This window comes from Symphodus melops (genome assembly GCF_947650265.1).
Source record: "Symphodus melops genome assembly, chromosome: 7".
Classification (NCBI taxonomy): Eukaryota; Metazoa; Chordata; class Actinopteri; order Labriformes; family Labridae; genus Symphodus; species Symphodus melops.
In genome coordinates this window covers 7,482,879-7,500,106 of record NC_136697.1, presented here as the reverse complement: position 1 = coordinate 7,500,106, position 17,228 = coordinate 7,482,879, and the positions used below count along the sequence as shown (strand labels likewise).

General features: G+C 41.7%; 1 protein-coding gene across 3 annotated transcripts in view; it reads left to right on the top strand.

The window, feature by feature from the left end:
* dlgap1a (discs, large homolog-associated protein 1a) overlaps positions 1 to 17,228 on the top strand; it is a 66,344-nt gene extending 49,116 nt beyond the window's left edge. For all 3 annotated transcript variants that reach the window (XM_079347789.1, XM_079347790.1, XM_079347791.1), the window contains exons 6-15: positions 4,494 to 4,618; positions 6,122 to 6,247; positions 6,359 to 6,520; positions 8,141 to 8,223; positions 10,224 to 10,269; positions 10,575 to 10,853; positions 11,651 to 11,783; positions 13,042 to 13,133; positions 13,370 to 13,522; positions 16,670 to 17,228. In XM_079347789.1, the coding sequence (XP_079203915.1) occupies positions 4,494 to 4,618; positions 6,122 to 6,247; positions 6,359 to 6,520; positions 8,141 to 8,223; positions 10,224 to 10,269; positions 10,575 to 10,853; positions 11,651 to 11,783; positions 13,042 to 13,133; positions 13,370 to 13,522; positions 16,670 to 16,894 (1,424 nt within the window). In that variant the 3' untranslated portion in view covers positions 16,895 to 17,228. The remainder of the gene's footprint in view (positions 1 to 4,493; positions 4,619 to 6,121; positions 6,248 to 6,358; positions 6,521 to 8,140; positions 8,224 to 10,223; positions 10,270 to 10,574; positions 10,854 to 11,650; positions 11,784 to 13,041; positions 13,134 to 13,369; positions 13,523 to 16,669) is intronic.

Sequence of the window (17,228 nt, the reverse complement as noted above, 5' to 3'; positions counted from 1 at the left end):
GTGTCTGAGGAAGCCTTGAGCCTCTCTCCTCAAGACATGGTTGATTTGTTTGGCACTTTTCAACAGGCTGGCAAAGTGCTTTTACATAAGACATGAAAACAGTTCAAAGGAAACACGAGTCGAAGCCACAAACGTCAAACTGGACCGAGGCTGAAACACAATCAGTGATTTGTATCCAGAAGCATGAAGCAGTCACAGTGCTGTTTGATAAAAATAGGTTGATATTTGTCATGTAAGCTGTTAAAGGAACTGGGTTTAAATGATAGACTGTAAATACTCATGGACGAAGCCTGAGTGACGTCAGCCATCTGTTACTACAGGAACATGCTGGAAATCCTGCCTCAGGTTTTAAGCCTCTTGATGAACCGTTAAATCCCGCCCACCTGTCAATCATGTCAGCTACGTGCCTAACTTTGGATGACACTCATCGTTTTCAAAATCCAAACGGAGTCGATTTAAAAGAAATTCAGCCCTCATACAGTGTGTGCCTGCAATGGCAAGAACTAATCAGAACTATTTTGTTTTTTCTTACCTGTAAATGCGTTTATTTAGGCTGTAAAAATGGCTTTTCTTTGCCTCTCATGTGTGACTTCTGGTGTTCCTGTAGCCAGCCTCAAGCAGAAATGCAGGATTTAGAATTTTTGCATCGGCTTCATTTTTGAAAACCAGAGGTTGCCACTTGGTTCAAATGTACTAAGAGACTAAAAAAAGGTTGTGCAGAGGGCTAGGCGTCTTCTGTGTTACTGTGTGCACATGTACAAGTATAGTAGTAACACTTTTTACAAGTAACTCATATAAATAACCTGTACAGTATATTCTATGTTTAATTCAATACTAACTTAAAAGCTTATGTTTTCTTTTACATGCTTGAAGTTAGGTTTTTTAAAAATGTAATTATGTGTGTTGGGTAAAGTTTTTATTTGTGACTTCTTTTACCTTTATTTGAGAGGGGAATTCAGTCTATGAGTTTATGACACTTGTAAACACTTTTGTTGTAAGCTGGATGCGATTTCTAAAAAAAAAAAAATCTGTGGGTGTTTCCTTAGAAATGAAAATATTGTCTGTAATGTAACCAATTTGAATTTCAACAATTGATTCATATTCGTGTTGCATCAGTGGCATGGACGTGCTGCTGTTTTGATCAATTTTGTCAAAAAGGGGACATTAAATGGAACAACCAGAATAAGCCAAATCCAAAATCCTCTTCTCTGAATACTTCTCAGTAGGAAACAACGCATCGTCCGGCCCATTTACAGAAATAATGAGTCTGTTTATCTGCATCCTGTCGTCTGTTAGGATCATGTTAACCCTCTGTCATCCTCAATCACTCTCACACGTCTGTGCAGCCTTGGCGTTTGTACTTATCAATCTCCTTCAGGAGGAGTACGATTCAGAGCTTGTGTCCTTGTGAAGGTCGCAGCACAGGTTGAGCTGATTTGTTCTACACTGAAAAATATGAGTCTTTTAAAAAGTTTCCTTCTTCTATTGAGCATATGGGACAGACAATCAGCACTGATGAAAATTAATGATCTCATTATAAGCAAACCTTTACCTTTTACCCAGTCCTGGGAGAACAGTCTTTAAAGATGTCAGGCTGTTTCTACGACCTTTTGACCTTTTTTATCATGAACTTGATTGTCGTACTCAGTCTCAGATCTCTCTCTCAATTAGAGTTTTGATCTCATATTTATGTTTGTTATCAACATGTGTTATAAAAAAACTTTTCACTTCTTTTTCTATCACTCTCTTTGGCAGTTCTGACACACCACCATGTAATGCAGCTACAAATAAATCAGCAAGCGCTGTCATTGGAAATTAAAAACTGGCTCATGTACTAGCATGTTTCGACTGTGGCAAAATGCAGTATGTGAAAAATGTAAGGTCTGCAGTATGGCACAAAATATACTCAACAAAAATATAAACGCAACACTTTTGTTTTTGCTCCCATTTGTCATGAGATGGACTCAAAGATCTAAAATTCATTCCAGATACACAATATTACCATTTCTCTCAAACATTGTTCATAAATCTGTCTAAATGTGTGATAGTGAGCACTTTTGCTTTGCTGAGACAATCCATCCCACCTCACAGGTGTGCCACATCAAGATGCTCATCAGACACCATGATTAGTGCATAGGTGTACCTTATACTGCCCACAATAAAAGGCCACTCTGAAATGTGCAGTTTTGTCTCACAGCAAAATGCCACAGATGGCGCAAGCATTGAGGGAGCGTGCAATTGGCATGCTGACAGCAGGAATGTCAACCAGATCTGTTGCTCGGGCATTGAATGTTCATTTCTCCACCATAAGCCGTCTCCAAAGGCGTTTCAGAGAATATGGCAGTACATCCAACCGGCCTCACAACCGCAGACCACGTGTAACCACACCAGCCCAGGACCTCCACATCCAGCAGGTTCACCTCCAAGATCGTCTGAGACCAGCTACTCAGACAGCTGCTGAAACAATTGGTTTGCATAACCAAAGAATTTCTGCACAAACTGTCAGAAACCGTCTCAGGGAAGCTCAACTGCATGCTCGTCGTCCTCATCGGGGTCTTAACCTGACTCCAGATCGTCGCCGTAACAGACTTGAGTGGGCAAATGCTCACATTCGATGGCGTCTGGCACGTTGGAGAGGTGTTCTCTTCACGGATGAATCTCGGTTTACATTGTTCAGGGCAGATGGCAGACAGCGTGTGTGGCGTCGTGTGGGTGAGCGCTTTGCTGATGTCAATGTTGTGGATCGAGTGGCCCATGGTGGTGGTGGGGTTATGGTATGGGCAGGCATCTGTTATGGACGAAGAACACAGGTGCATTTTATTGATGGCATTTTGAATGCACAGAGATACCGTGATGAGATCCTGAGGCCCATTGTTGTGCCATACATCCATGAACATCACCTCATGTTTCAGCAAGATAATGCACGGCCCCATGTTGCAAGGATCTGTACACAATTCTTGGAAGCTGAAAATGTCCCAGTTCTTGCATGGCCAGCATACTCACCGGACATGTCACCCATTGAGCATGTTTGGGATGTGCTTGACCGGCGTATACGACAGCGCGTACCAGTTCCCACTAATATCCAGCAACTTCGCACAGCCATTGAAGAGGAGTGGACCAACATTCCACAGGCCACAATTGACAATCTGATAAACTCTATGCGAAGAAGATGTGTTGCACTGCATGAGGCAAATGGTGGTCACACCAGATACTGACTGGTTCTGAGTCCCCAGACCCTCAATAAAGCAAAAACTGCACATTTCAGGGTGGCCTTTTATTGTGGACAGTCTAAGGTACACCTATGCACTAATCATGGTGTCTGATGAGCATCTTGATGTGGCACACCTGTGAGGTGGGATGGATTGTCTCAGCAAAGCAAAAGTGCTCACTATCACACATTTAGACAGATTTATGAACAATGTTTGAGAGAAATGGTAATATTGTGTATCTGGAATGAATTTTAGATCTTTGAGTCCATCTCATGACAAATGGGAGCAAAAACAAAAGTGTTGCGTTTATATTTTTGTTGAGTGTATATACTACAAAATAACCGCAGACTGCCAGTCGTACGACACACTATACGCTACATAGTAGGCCGTAGTAGGTGAACTTAAAAACAGCCAAACTCTGACGAGAGCTGGAGCGATATGAAATAAGACCAAGAGTCTATAGACTGGTTTAGTTTTGAGTCCTAAAACCAGGAAGTGAGTTAGCATTTTAGCGCCATGGGTTCCTAACTCTAAAAGTCAATGGGGATTTGGAATGGGTTTGTGGTTCGACGCCTGAAGTAAGGTCTGTGGTGAACACAAGCTGAAGAGATGTTGACATTTTGTTAGACGAGAAAAACTACGTTAGCTAAGACCCCACTTGTGACTTTTAAAGTTTTTACGCGAACTTTAAACGGCGGTTGCTAACGAGTAGCTAACTGAAACTACAGTGGTTGTCGCAGACATTACACATCACATTACATTACACATCATCAAAGCCTCTAGTCATGTTTTTCAGTGTTCTTGTGAATATTAGGTTAATCAACAACTTATTAAGCTAACGTTTAGCTAGCTTGTCAAAACTGCTGATTAGATCGATGAAGCATAACGGTCGTGACGTCATTATAAACCGACTGCGGTGTAGTTCGCTAGAGCATAACGTTAGCTTTTTACTTCTCTCGGCTGCATTAACTCTTCAAACTTCATATAAAGCCTGTGAACAGCTGTGAACACTGTCTGCAAGTCAAACTGACATAGCTCGATTGGAGTATTATTTTTTTTATTGTCCATTTAGTTTATTTAATTAGATTTTTCTATTTATGGTGACGAATGTGGGTAGACTTCTCCCTATCCCTTTTCAAATGAGTCAAATGTGTATTATATTGAAATTGGCTTTTTTATTTTATTTTTATTTTCATCCATTTTTGTTGAGCAAATAAAAAGATACATTTCATACGAGTTTAACACGTTGTATTTTCCTTCCTTCTTCTTTTTCGTTCTGTGAAGTTTCATCCTGCATCACCACCTATAAGAAAACGCCTCCACCGGTGCCGCCCCGTACCACCACCTGCTCCACAGCCTCCAAGCCGTACATCTCCATCACCGCCCAGAGCAGCACAGAGTCTGCACAGGTACTGCACTGCTTTTACACGCTGCCCCCTTCTTTTTGGCAGAAACTCTTTCTACATATTTAGAAGTCAGTTTTCCTCCAAATCATTTGACTTTATTTAAATGTGTGCTCTGGAGCTTGGTTACACTTTCTGCTCAGTTGCTCAGATCTGCTTGGTTACTCAGATTATCTTTGTTGGCCCACAAGTGGAAATCAGTTTATCATCAGGAGCACAAAGAAAGACAACAGACACAAGGTCAACATCAACAGGAAAATATGACTCAATTCAAAATAACACAGTATTGAAGAATCATATTCATGTGCAATAACAATACAAGAAGAGTAACCTCAGGATAATCTTTCAGTCTTCCTCACAGGGCTCTCAGCCACCTGCCAAAATGTAAAACATACTTAAAACAGACAAATAATAATGAGGAGGAGAGACAGGAGACACATGCTGCTGGTCGCCGCCTGTTCACCCTTCAGGGTCAAAACAAACCAAAGAGGGAGTAACCGAGAAATAATTCCTTTAGCATAAGACACTATTGATGATAAATAGTTTTTTGAAGAGAAGAAGAAACTGAAGGATAATGTTTGTTTTCCTTCTTTGTTTTATAAAGAGACGGCATCACTGATGACGCTGAATCTTCCCACAGTTCATCAACGAGAGAGAGAGAGAGAGAGAAGTTTAAACAGCTCTGCACTGATTCACCTCCACATTCAGGCACATCTCTTGTTATTTAATAAGACATTTGGTCGAGAAGGCAGATTCACTATGTGCCTCAAAAAGAAGTTCTGTCTTAATGAACACAGTGAACATCAACAGAGTGAAGACGTGACGTGAAGTTGACATACTGGCAGGTCATGTTTTAAAGGACACATATTGACATCATGAATGGTTAAGTATTCAGACATTTGTATCGGCCCACTTTAAATCTTCACTACAGACACATTGAGACTTTAATATTCAAGACTTTTATTCGGAAGGGATCTTGGTTCAAACTTTTTTTTAAAATGCTGATTAACTGGATCACAGATGGCCTAGCGGTTAGGTCACGACCTGTGTACAGAGGATATAGTCCTTCAAGCTGAACGGCCCGAGTTCAAGTCCCACATGTCATACCCCACTGTATCTCTCGATTTCCAACTCTGTCCACTGTCCTATCAAATAAAGGTAAAAAAAGGCAACAAAAAAAAATCTAAGAAAAAAAAAAAAAAACAGTTGATGAACCCATCCAGGTCACCTTCTCTCCGACACTTCTCCCTAACATACCTGGTGATTTAAAAGGTTAAAACCATTTAAATCAGGAGAGACTTAATCAGGATAGATAAATGTGCAATGTTAAGAAAATTAGACTTCATGCACTTGAAGGGGAAGTGAGACCAACAGAGGGATACATTAAAATGACTAGAACAAACTTAAACTTACTACGAAACACGCTAATGAGAAAATGATATCAAAGTCGTTACGACTCAGGTACAAATGTATGTCTGAAAAGAATTTTGTTATGTTTTAATGAACCAGGATGCATACATGGAGGAGGAGGGGCCCAGAGGGGACATGACCATTCAGTCGGGACTCAGTAACTCCACAGAGAGCATCGACAGCATGAAGGCTCTGACAGCTGCTATCGAAGCTGCTAACGCACAGGTCAGTGCTTTTATAATGTTTTCATCACGTGTAACTGATGATAATCCTAACAGGCATTTGAAGTATGTGGTTATATTGCACATAATGTCTGTTTTCATTTTGTACATGTAGATCCATGGTCCAGCGAGTCAGCACGTCAGCAACAGCAACAACAACATGACAGTCAGCACCCCCACGCCCGTCCTGACCCGGGGGCCAGTGGTTGAAATCCACCGGGATGACTACAGGAAAGAAGCTTTCAGGAAGGGGAAATGTCTCTCCATAGGCATCCAGGTATTTATGAGGCTGAAGGGAGTTTTAAGTCATACATACATGGACCAATGTCTATGGAAAAAGTAAATATAATGTAGTTATTAAATCAAATCAAACTTGAAAGATGGCATCCATTGACTCTTATTATAAAGTGCACATATGCATTTGCTTCGGAGCTTTGAGCTTTGAGGATCACAGGAATAACGTGCCTCTGAATGAATTTCACACCACCACCCAGAAGGAGGCAGCAGAGTGATACACCCAATGATCTGAGACATAAAGAGCACTCACTCCCTTTCACACGTTGTTCCACAATTAATAATAATAAACTTAAACTTCAGAATCTAAATAACAACCATTGATCCTTAGACATTGGCAAATCGCTGAGCTCTCATGAAACGCACAAAACTCTTCCTGTGTCGCTATGTAGCCTGACTGCGATCAGACCTCTCACTCTGTCCTTCGTTTTTGTTTGTTTTTTTAATTGAAAAATGCAGACAACAAGAAAAATAAGATGTGTTATTTCAATACAAAAAATATTGTCAGAACAAAAAAACCTTTTATAACGCCAAATGCATTTGGAGAATGCAATATTTGGAGAGTGAGAAAGAGGCTGGATCCAGTCACATACAGAAGGTGCAGGTTTCCAATCTGGTACAGAAGGTGTCAGATCTTGTTCCGGCAGGATCCGGCATAAATGAAGCACTGATTAAGATGGATCAGAGATCAGACTAGCATGAGTCAGCAGTTTTTTTAAGTTTGTCTTCATAGAGTTTATGAAACATATACCTGTAAGCTCCAGTGCAGATGGTGTCGGTGTCATGATTAAGCTCAAATTAAAACAGATGAGTAAGAAAAAAAAACATCCTCGTACTGTTTCAGAAAGGACCTTTTTTTTTTTTTTTTTAAAGATTTATTTTTGGGCCTTTTATGCCTTTATTATAGAGGGAGGACAGTGGATAGAGTCGGAAAGGGGGAGAGAGAGTGGGGAGAGACATGCGAGAAATGGGCCACAGGCCGGACACGAACCCGGGCCGCCCGCGCGCGAGGACTATAGCCTCAATACATGGGATCGCGCGCCCTGCCACTTCGCCACCGACGATCCCAGAAAGGACCTTTTTAAACCAACTTCTTGTTTTAACCAGGCTGTAAACGTGTATTTCTGCTGTAAAAATGGACAGTTTGATGGTGGGCCTAACGGGGATTGACTCACTTTTGCATCTAACCTTAAGTGGACACTTGAGGACCTGCATCTATTGACCTGAGGTGGATTCAGTCGTTGAACACCAGGGGTTACAGCTTGCTTGAGAAACATGAGCAGAGTTAGTGTTCAGAGATGTTGTATAAAAGGAGATTGTAAACCAGACTTGCATGCAGATTTATGGTTATGGATATTACTATAAACTCTACTCATCCAATAAAAGCCGATTGGTCGCAGTATTTCGTAACAGTGGATGTATATTGTCTTGTTTTAGTTTGCTCTTCATACAGACTGTCTGCGTTTGGGCACTGAGCCAAAAGCTCACTTAAAACTCGACTGGATTAAAACTCTCTGACTACAGCTGGAACATCTTTCGATATGAAAACAGACAGATCTGTTACTAGAGAGTGTCTGGGTTTGACCCTGTTTGTCTTCTATAGGTGGATGGACCAGAGGAGCTTCCAGATCCAGAGGACCCCTCTAAGTTTACATCTGTAGGGGTGCAAGTGGAGGATGACAGAGGGTGAGGCACGCTATATTTCCTTTTGTTGTCATCTTTTTCTGTATATTTAACCATTTAATAACTGCAGAGCACCTGAAAAAGCAGGACATTCATTACATGAATGAATTACACTGTCAATCAAGGTTATAGAAAGGTTTCAGTATGAAGCCTGAAACCATTTACCATCCTGTGATATCTTCATCGATACTGGGAGAAACAGATACTATGCTACTGATGTGTTTGCAGAGGTGATAATAGGGGATAACATACATAGATTAACAATCTGCTGCAGAAAATCCTCTACATCGAGCTCACAGAGCAAATATTCTGTCAATGGATTATCGATCTCCTGAGAGTGTGAGCTCGACTGTCCTCTGGGGTCCTCCACACGACAGGAGATCTGATTGTAAATATTGAACATGTTTAGTATTTATGATGAGAAATCGAGGCAGCCTGGACGTCCTTCCCTGCAGATTGAATCACGTCACACCACAGGATCATCAGGCAAGATAATCCTCAGAACTATTTTCACAAACTGGGACTTTGTCAGAAATGTGTTTTACCGCGCTTTAACACCTGTTGGACCTGTTTTGTGCATTAGCCAGAATACTTTTATTAACTTTTAGCGTTCGGTAACATTGCACAATCAAAGCTTCTTGGGTACAACACCGTCCTTCTTGAATGGATCCGAGCCAGTGTGCGTGAGCACCACAATATCTTGCTGTTATAACTGCTGCTCACTTTATCTCTGCCTCTATATCTCACATCATGTTCATTGTTTTTGCACCTAAAAAACCAAGATAAATTCCTTGTGAGCGTAAACTCATTTAAACCTGATTTTGATTTTGTTTCTGAGTCTTTTTCTTTCCACCCTTCTGGAGTCCTTGTTCGTGTCCACCTACTCATACTCATGTCGTCACCCTCATCACTTGCATGAATGAGACAGCAAATATGTCAGATGTTAGTGCCAACAGGCTGCATCTTAGAGTCAGCAACACCACGGAGCTGATGAGCTCATGGGGTTTATAGTCATGATCAAATACAGGATCAGACGTTTTGAGGAGCTCTGAAACGTCTTTAAACTTAGAGAATAATATGTGACTTTACAAGCTGATCGTGGTTCACCTGTGAAGTGGAGGTGTGGTTTTAATAATTTCTCAGGGTTGGCTGTGGCTGTGGTCATGGAGCCCAGAAGTCCTGCTGACACCTCTGCTCACATATAACGGCCACGTACGGATAGAAGCCGCACATCTGCAACATCTTAAGACTTGGACTAACATAACCCAGATGAATGGATTCATGAAAATGAATCTGAACCAGTCAAGTCCTTTTTCATAATTGTGTGTTGCTTCAGTCTCAGGTTTGAGACAGATTTGGAAGTGGAGCTGAGTCATCTTGGAATGTCATGCAATTATTCCTCTCTCTGGTCACAACAAACACCCACACAGTCCTCAGCCCTGGTTACCCTGTGTCATGAACTCCAATAACTGTGACTGAGGACACTCTTCACTGACTTCAGAGATCCGTCTGTGCCAGCTTGTCATGTATAAACTTATATAGGATTACGCTGCAAGTCAGTTTAGTTGGAGGTGTCTTTCTATATAAATCTCATCTCATCTCGGCTTTTGTGAGTGAGAAGTGGGTGTGTCTTATAACTTTGCTCCATGCTTTGTTTTAGCACTTTCAGAGCAGCAGGAAGCCACGTCCTGAGAATACGAAAAACAAATGTGTATCTTGATTTAAAAAAAACTTTGCTGAGGTTTAGTACGGATATCCAACATTTTAACATTATATGCTTGTAGCCTATTCAAATATGGATCAGTATAATACATCAATTAATACATGACCATCAGACCCTCCCAGACCCTCCCATCATTTTCCTGCGCTGCTTTGTTTGGACATGTTTACCTATAACCAACACAATAAGACTAACTCGAATAAATCCTGAGTCTTTGAACAGTCTGGAAGTAAGGGTGGAATCATCTCTGTTTTCTACTCTCTGTTTTTCTTCTTGTGGTCAGGTATCGTCGATTCCAGCGCTCCAACAGTGTGACGGCTGCTGTACAGGTAAGCTTCGACTACGACGGACACTCAGGGTCAGTTTGACAACGGACACTTCTCCTGCTACATCCAGGAGATTTTAGTTTGTGTCAACTTTTTATCATGTAACAAAATATCTGAAAACGAATCTGACTTTTAAAATTCAGCTGAAATCGCACCATGAGACCTGAGACCACCACCTTGAGACGCATCAAGTTTGAGAGGAGACATCTGTCACTGATTATCAGCTGCTCATGCATAAAAAGCCCTGCATCCCTCAAACAGTTTCACATTCAGGCAGGTACTGAGGTGGATACATCTTTCTCTCCCAGGCAGATTTGGACCTGCCGGACCTGATGGACACCCCTCTGGACTCGGACACGGACGTGGAGGTCCTGTCTTCCGGTGCCCTCTCTCGACAATACTCTCGTGATGCTGCCACGTCCACCGTCAGCATCCAGGGCTCAGGGAACCACTACCACGCCTGTACCTCTGATGACTATGACGACGTGGGCTTTGACCCGTCCATCCTCCCCCCTCCAGATCCCTGGATAGACAGCGTGACCGACGACTCGCTCGATGTCAACTTCCACAGCTCTTCTATTCTGGAGGTACGCTGGAGTCCGCTCAGAACAGACGCAGGGAGGTTTATGATGAGACAATCACAGCAGAGGGCAATATATAGACAGGATACCAGTTTTTTTTTAACTTGTGTGTGTGTGTTGGATGTCTTTTAAATGGACCTTGAGTCGTCCCATTAAAGCAATAGTAATAATAATTTAACCATCAGCTAAATAGAGACAACAACTAAGGTCTGCTTTTGGAACAAATGGAAAATATGTCATTTTCTACGTTTTCATGCAGAGGTTCAACTTTGTCTTTGACTTCATATAAACTCAAGGTGAAACATTCAAACAAGGTTTTTTCACCACAAGCCAATTATTATTAATTATTAAAGCCATTTATTTATGTGTGTTTAGATATCTTATTTAAATTAATTTGATTAAATGCAGGGTTGGTCATTTTCTCCAGATTCACTTTTTTAAGATTATGTTTGAAATTGTCTTTAGGTCCTGACATGAATTAATAACATACATGCTTGGAAAAAGAAACAAAGAAAATCCGTCATCTGTACAGGTTGTAAACATAAAAAACTTTGACCAATGTCTGCACTCGGTACGAGTTTTATGAACCAATCACGCCCCTCCCTGCTCTCACCACCCCCTCACCCACATCTTGATTTGCATTATAACGTATTATAAAACGTAAGAAAACTGGTTCATGGCACAGGTGTCCATGTTAATGTATAATATAAACATTTACACCATTTTCACAGTGCCCGTATGCTCAATCCGTCCTCCTACGAGGAGTCTCTCCATGTTTTAAAGTCTGAGCTTTTGAACGACAGGCTGCGCAGCGGTCGGTGTGCCAGAGAGACGGACGCTGGTTTCTGAAGTTGTTGCAGGCAGAGACGGACCGTTTGGATGGCTGGTGTCGACAGATGGAGCTTGACCAGCGGGACAACGACCTGCCAGAAGACAGTAAGTGTTTGTGTGTGTTTGTCATGTCTACGCTTAAAACCTTGGCTGTATTTTTACATGTACTGTACATGTACTAACTGTATTTTTGTTGCTACCCATGGCAACCCAAATCTGTCTCTAGCCATTTTCACACAAGAACCTGTGTGAATCCTGATCATATCAAGAAAATCACCCTGTCCGTCACAGCAGTAGAATATCCCTGATGGGTCTCAGGAAGAAAGACGACAGAATCAGAAACACCTATTTGTCAGTCTTTGAAATTGCTCTTAAAAAGGAAGGACATTCTATAATGAGATTTTTTTTCCTCAATACCTTTATGCTAGCTGTATTTTGACCCAATCACAAAAGAGCAAGAAGAACATAGTGACAAACAGAAACCATGGTGCAGCAGGTTTATGATGTGCACAGAGATTGAACTTGTTGTGAGCGTGTCTCTGGATGTGCACTGGTTGAAGGATATAAACGTCACCTCAAAAGTTGTCCTGCTCTGTGCAGTTGGCTCTTGTTTTGTGTCTGAATGTGGAGAGACGTTACCTGCACCTTGGCACGGAGCTGCGCTCTCATGCTGAAAGAGGTCAGTCTACCTAAAGATGATGAGCGAGGATGGGAGGGGAGACTTCTTCAGGAGTGCTCGACTTGACAAATGTGATCTGAGTTTCATTGTTGAACTCAAAGTTTTCTCCCTGGATGTAGTAGAAAGGACAACTTGAGAAAGAAAAGAAACAAAATACCTTTAAATTCTCCTGAGGAACGCTTCAGAGCGTTTGGAGCCTCTGACAGCCCCGGCATGATTGAACTGTCGGTTATATTTACAGACTTTATTTACAGCGGTGGAATATTTTCCTGAACCCTGACGAGTTTGAGCGTGACATCTCTTATGAACTCTGCAGCGCAGTTACCACCAACTCTCAGCAGAGGGTACTTTTTTCACTCTGACTGTGCATGGCTGTTAGCGCCAATGTTTGTGATTCCTACAGTTTTTGGAATCAGGATAGCTAGCATAGAAAGGGCCATAATGTTTTTTCTTAGACTGCATGATGGTTCATTCAAAAACACACAAACAGAGCCAACAAATATAGATGCTGTTTGCTAAGCAGTCAGAAAAACAAACTAACCTCTTAGATCAGGATGATCATGTCTACTGCTTCCTCTGTACTGACCAGTGTAACAGCTGTTCCCCATGAATCCTAAACCTTTACCTGGAGGAGTGTCTCTGCAGGGATGGAATGTGATGATAAACTGTGTGTCTCTGCCGCAGTCCTTGGAAAGATGCGGAGTGCTGTTGGAAGCGCTCAGCTTCTCATATCTCAGAAGTTTCAACAGTTCAGGGAGCTGTGTGAGGAGAACCTGGTGAGTCTGAAACACCTTTCGCTCTGTGCTTTATAGACTGAACTTTGATCACGACAGATGATACTTTTTGAGGATGATATATTTTGGTGTTCTCCTCTGTAGCCCTGCATGTTGAAAAGATAAAGCAAATTGGGGGCCGCAGGCGGCACATTCTTTTGTGAAAAAAGAGAACAATTGAACACTGAATTATTTGGGTTAATTTTCTCCCCATTATTTCCTGTAACCTTCTGTGATAGAACCCGAACGCCCACCCCCGTCCTGTGGCCTCAGACCTCGCTGGTTTTTGGGACATGCTTCAGCTGTCCATCGAGAACGTAAGCCTCAAATTTGATGAGCTTCATCAGCTCAGAGCAAACAGCTGGAGACCCCTGGAACCCCCAGAGAGAAAGGTACACACACACACACACACACACACATGGATCCACACACATACAAACACACATACAAGCACAAAAGCTCCCTAAACCCCCCCAGGCTGACATCCATCTGGAAGGATTTAAGTAGCGTTAGTCCATTCATTTGTTTTCTATAAAGAAGGAGATAAATGTAAGAATAATGTTGGATCCTACAGTATGATACCCGTTCATCCTTTTTTGATACCACGTGTTTCCAGACTATGCAGTCTTTCTTCTTTTAATGACCAATAGTATCAGAAAGTACCGAAGCCTGCAGGGGGAAAGAACATTGTCAAGATTGCAACAAGACGTTGTCTCAGTGTTTGTGCAATCTTGACCGTGTGCAGGAGTTTAACTGCATTATTTGGAGATCAAAAACAAGAAATGATCCAATATTGGGTTCCTTGGACTTCCATTTTTGTTGTATCAACAAAGGGATCGTATTATACAAAAGTTTTAATGAATGGGTTTGAATGACAGTCATGTGCAGAATAAAGTGGCTTCCTGCACACAAAGGCATTTCTTACTGCTCCACTGTTATTCTGTTGTGGATTTACTTTTTGTCACTACCTCATTTGGTGTTTTTTCAAACCCGTGATCATCCCTCATTCAGATATGAAAGGATACTAAACTCTGCTGAGTGTTTGCTCATAACACCCTCTGAAGGCACACACAGCAGGAGCGGTGTCAGGAACTTCAGCTACTTGAGTCTGACAGCGTTTCCTTTGAACAGAGGGTCTGAACGTGTGTCTCCAGTTGCTGGCACTTCAGATGTATCAAGCAAGTCAGCTTTTATCTCATTTCATACAGCAGTAGAAACCACATATACAGATTTTATAATAAATAAAATATGCAGAAATAACGTTGTCATGATCCAGATCTTAAGAGGTCCCATATTATGCTCTTTTTGAGGTTCATATGTTTTATGTGCCTACTAACGTACGTTAACAATCGCTTATGTCCAAAAACGTGTCTGTTATTATGTACTGCCGAATATGGGATCTTTAAAGTCAAATACTTTAACATGACTGTCCACAAGATGAGGCATAAAAACAGCGGTTTATCTATCTATTTGGTTGATCATCATTTATGACACTTAGAGAGGTTAGAAGAATCTCAACACTGACTTTTTCCAACAAATTTTCCCATGTTGATACAACTGTACAACATGGGAAATAGAAACCCCACAGTTATTCCAAAAGCCCAGCAGCCTGCATAGACTTATCTGTGGATGTATATGGTCGTTTTTTTTGTTTAGTTAGGTGTGACCTCTCTAGTAGTAAAGAAAAAAAACATGTGTTGTTGATGAGATCATGGCTATAAAACCTTCCCAAAGATTGTGCAGATAAAAGTGATTGAATAACGCTAACGCTAGCTAAACGCTAGCTTAGTTGTGGGTTAGCGAGTTGTTGCCCTTGTGTTTAGCAAAGTCTTCCAAGAACCACCACACCAACGTAAGCTTTAAAAGACAACTTTCACCAATCCAAACTAATGGTGCAAAGTCAGAGTGTGTTTGTATCAAATGTTCTTCCAGCAGTACAGATACTTTGTGCAGAGCTACTGTGAGTGTGACCATCGCCTGCTCTCTCAGCATCTGTGTCTGCTTCTGTATCATTTTGAAGATTGAATCTGCTTCCTCATTCGCTCTCATTGTTGTGCTTTTTCTTTCTTGTGCTTCTTTTGTGTCGACAGTGAAGGCGCTTGCAAACAGCCACGCATCAATCAGCATAACTGCAATGCCAACAGCACCACGGGGCCTTGAAACCTCTGGGCCACCGTAGATCCATAATGTCTGTCCTTCCATCCATATCTCCATGCTTTCTTCTACCCTTCCTTCCTTTCATCTTGCTGCCGCCTGCAGCCGCCGCACCACTAGTGACTTTTTTTGTTGAGCGTTTGGCTGCCTCCAGAGTGAAAACAGTGATGTCAGGGACCGTCGCTAATGTTCCTTCTATATACATACATGACAGTTTGCATTACACAGTTTACAAGGCAGTCTCAGGTGACCTAAAAGAAGATAATATTTAGTTGAATGAAGCGCATTCACCACAAAGATAGGTCAAGAAACAAAATATGAAAAGGGAATTATTGAGATGGGAAAAAGCTTTTCTATCTATTCACTTAATTCTCTATTTTCACATCTTTTTCACAACCAAAGGAGCTTTATCTCTCTATATTATTGAGATCAGAATTGTTTATTACTTTGAGGTGGCAGTTTCTTAAAGTGCAGCTTTTATGAACTCGGATGGTGGAATAGTTTTCCTGATCACGGGAAAGCTTGCACATGACATCTCTGTTAAACATTGCGGCGCAGTTTCCACCAACTCTCAGCTGACTGCTCTCACTGCTCATGGATGTTAGCACTCTGTGTTTGTGAATTAATTATTTATATTGAGGCTGATTTGCAAGCAAGGGGCCAATGTTTCAGATTATTGTATAAAAGCGTGTTTATAACAACACCAGAGATGCACACGGATGCTATTTGCTCTGCTGCTCAGTTAGAGCAACATTTAACCCTTTGCATGCATAAGGAACCAGATTGGTAGATGTTGAAGTGTCTGATATGTGCAGTAGTTTCCCAGGTTTAAACAGGTCAAGATAAAATAAATAACTAAAGCACAGTTTGTGTATGACTGAAGTAGAGGAAAAAACTTTAAGTGGACGTGGTTGGTAGTACATTTACCTCTCGCCCTGCCATTAAAGCCAAACACCAAAACAGCTCCAATAATCGACCAGTTTAAAGTTACATGGAATCATATCAAGAAAATGCCAGTTGAAAGATGTAGCAGGATATCTGCATAGTGACACTGAAGCCATATTCAGCACAGGCCGTACCATAAGATAGACATCAGCACAAATAACTAAACCTATCTGTTATAGTACTTCAATACTTTTCTTGCATGCACATGATAGCTTTTGATAGGAATGTAGAGCAGCAATACTTTCAGATTCCTCGGTAAAGATAGGATATTGTTCAACAATGCATTTTAAAAAATCTAATTAAACGAAAAGCATTAGATGAGTGTCACAGGCACATACACACACTCACACACACACACATACACACACATTCACACACACACAAACGTGTGTCTTTTTCCTGAAATGTCCTCCCCTCCCCCCAACGTCCTCTCCCACCAGGAGAGGCGGCTCCCTCCTCCAGTGCCAAAAAAGCCACCCAAGGGTCCCCACCACCACCCACCTCTGGCACGAGACCGCTCCCTGGAGAGCTCAGAGAAACAGCGGCAGGAGGCCAGGAAGCGCCTAATGGCGGCCAAGAGAGCCGCATCCGTACGACAAAACTCCGCCACGGAGAGCGCTGACAGCATCGAAATCTACATCCCCGAGGCTCAGACACGACTATGAGGGCACTGCAGGGTCGCACAAAGGGTGGACATGCACTTCACTAACAAACACACACACTCATGTGTAGGGTTGTCCACTCCACGGTACAGGAGAGGTGTTTAACTGGACATTCAGAGACCATCTTCACTGAACAGACAGAAAAAACATCTGATTAAGCTCTCAATCTTTCTTTTCTATTTATTCACAAACATCAGCTTTCCTGGAGGCTTACGTTTTTTTGATCCAAATCAGGTTTCTATTGGATAAAAAGAGGAACATGTTGACGTACGTCATAACTTAATGAAAGCTACATTTTAAAGTTCAATTCATTTGTGTTCAATCCTACAGTTTACAA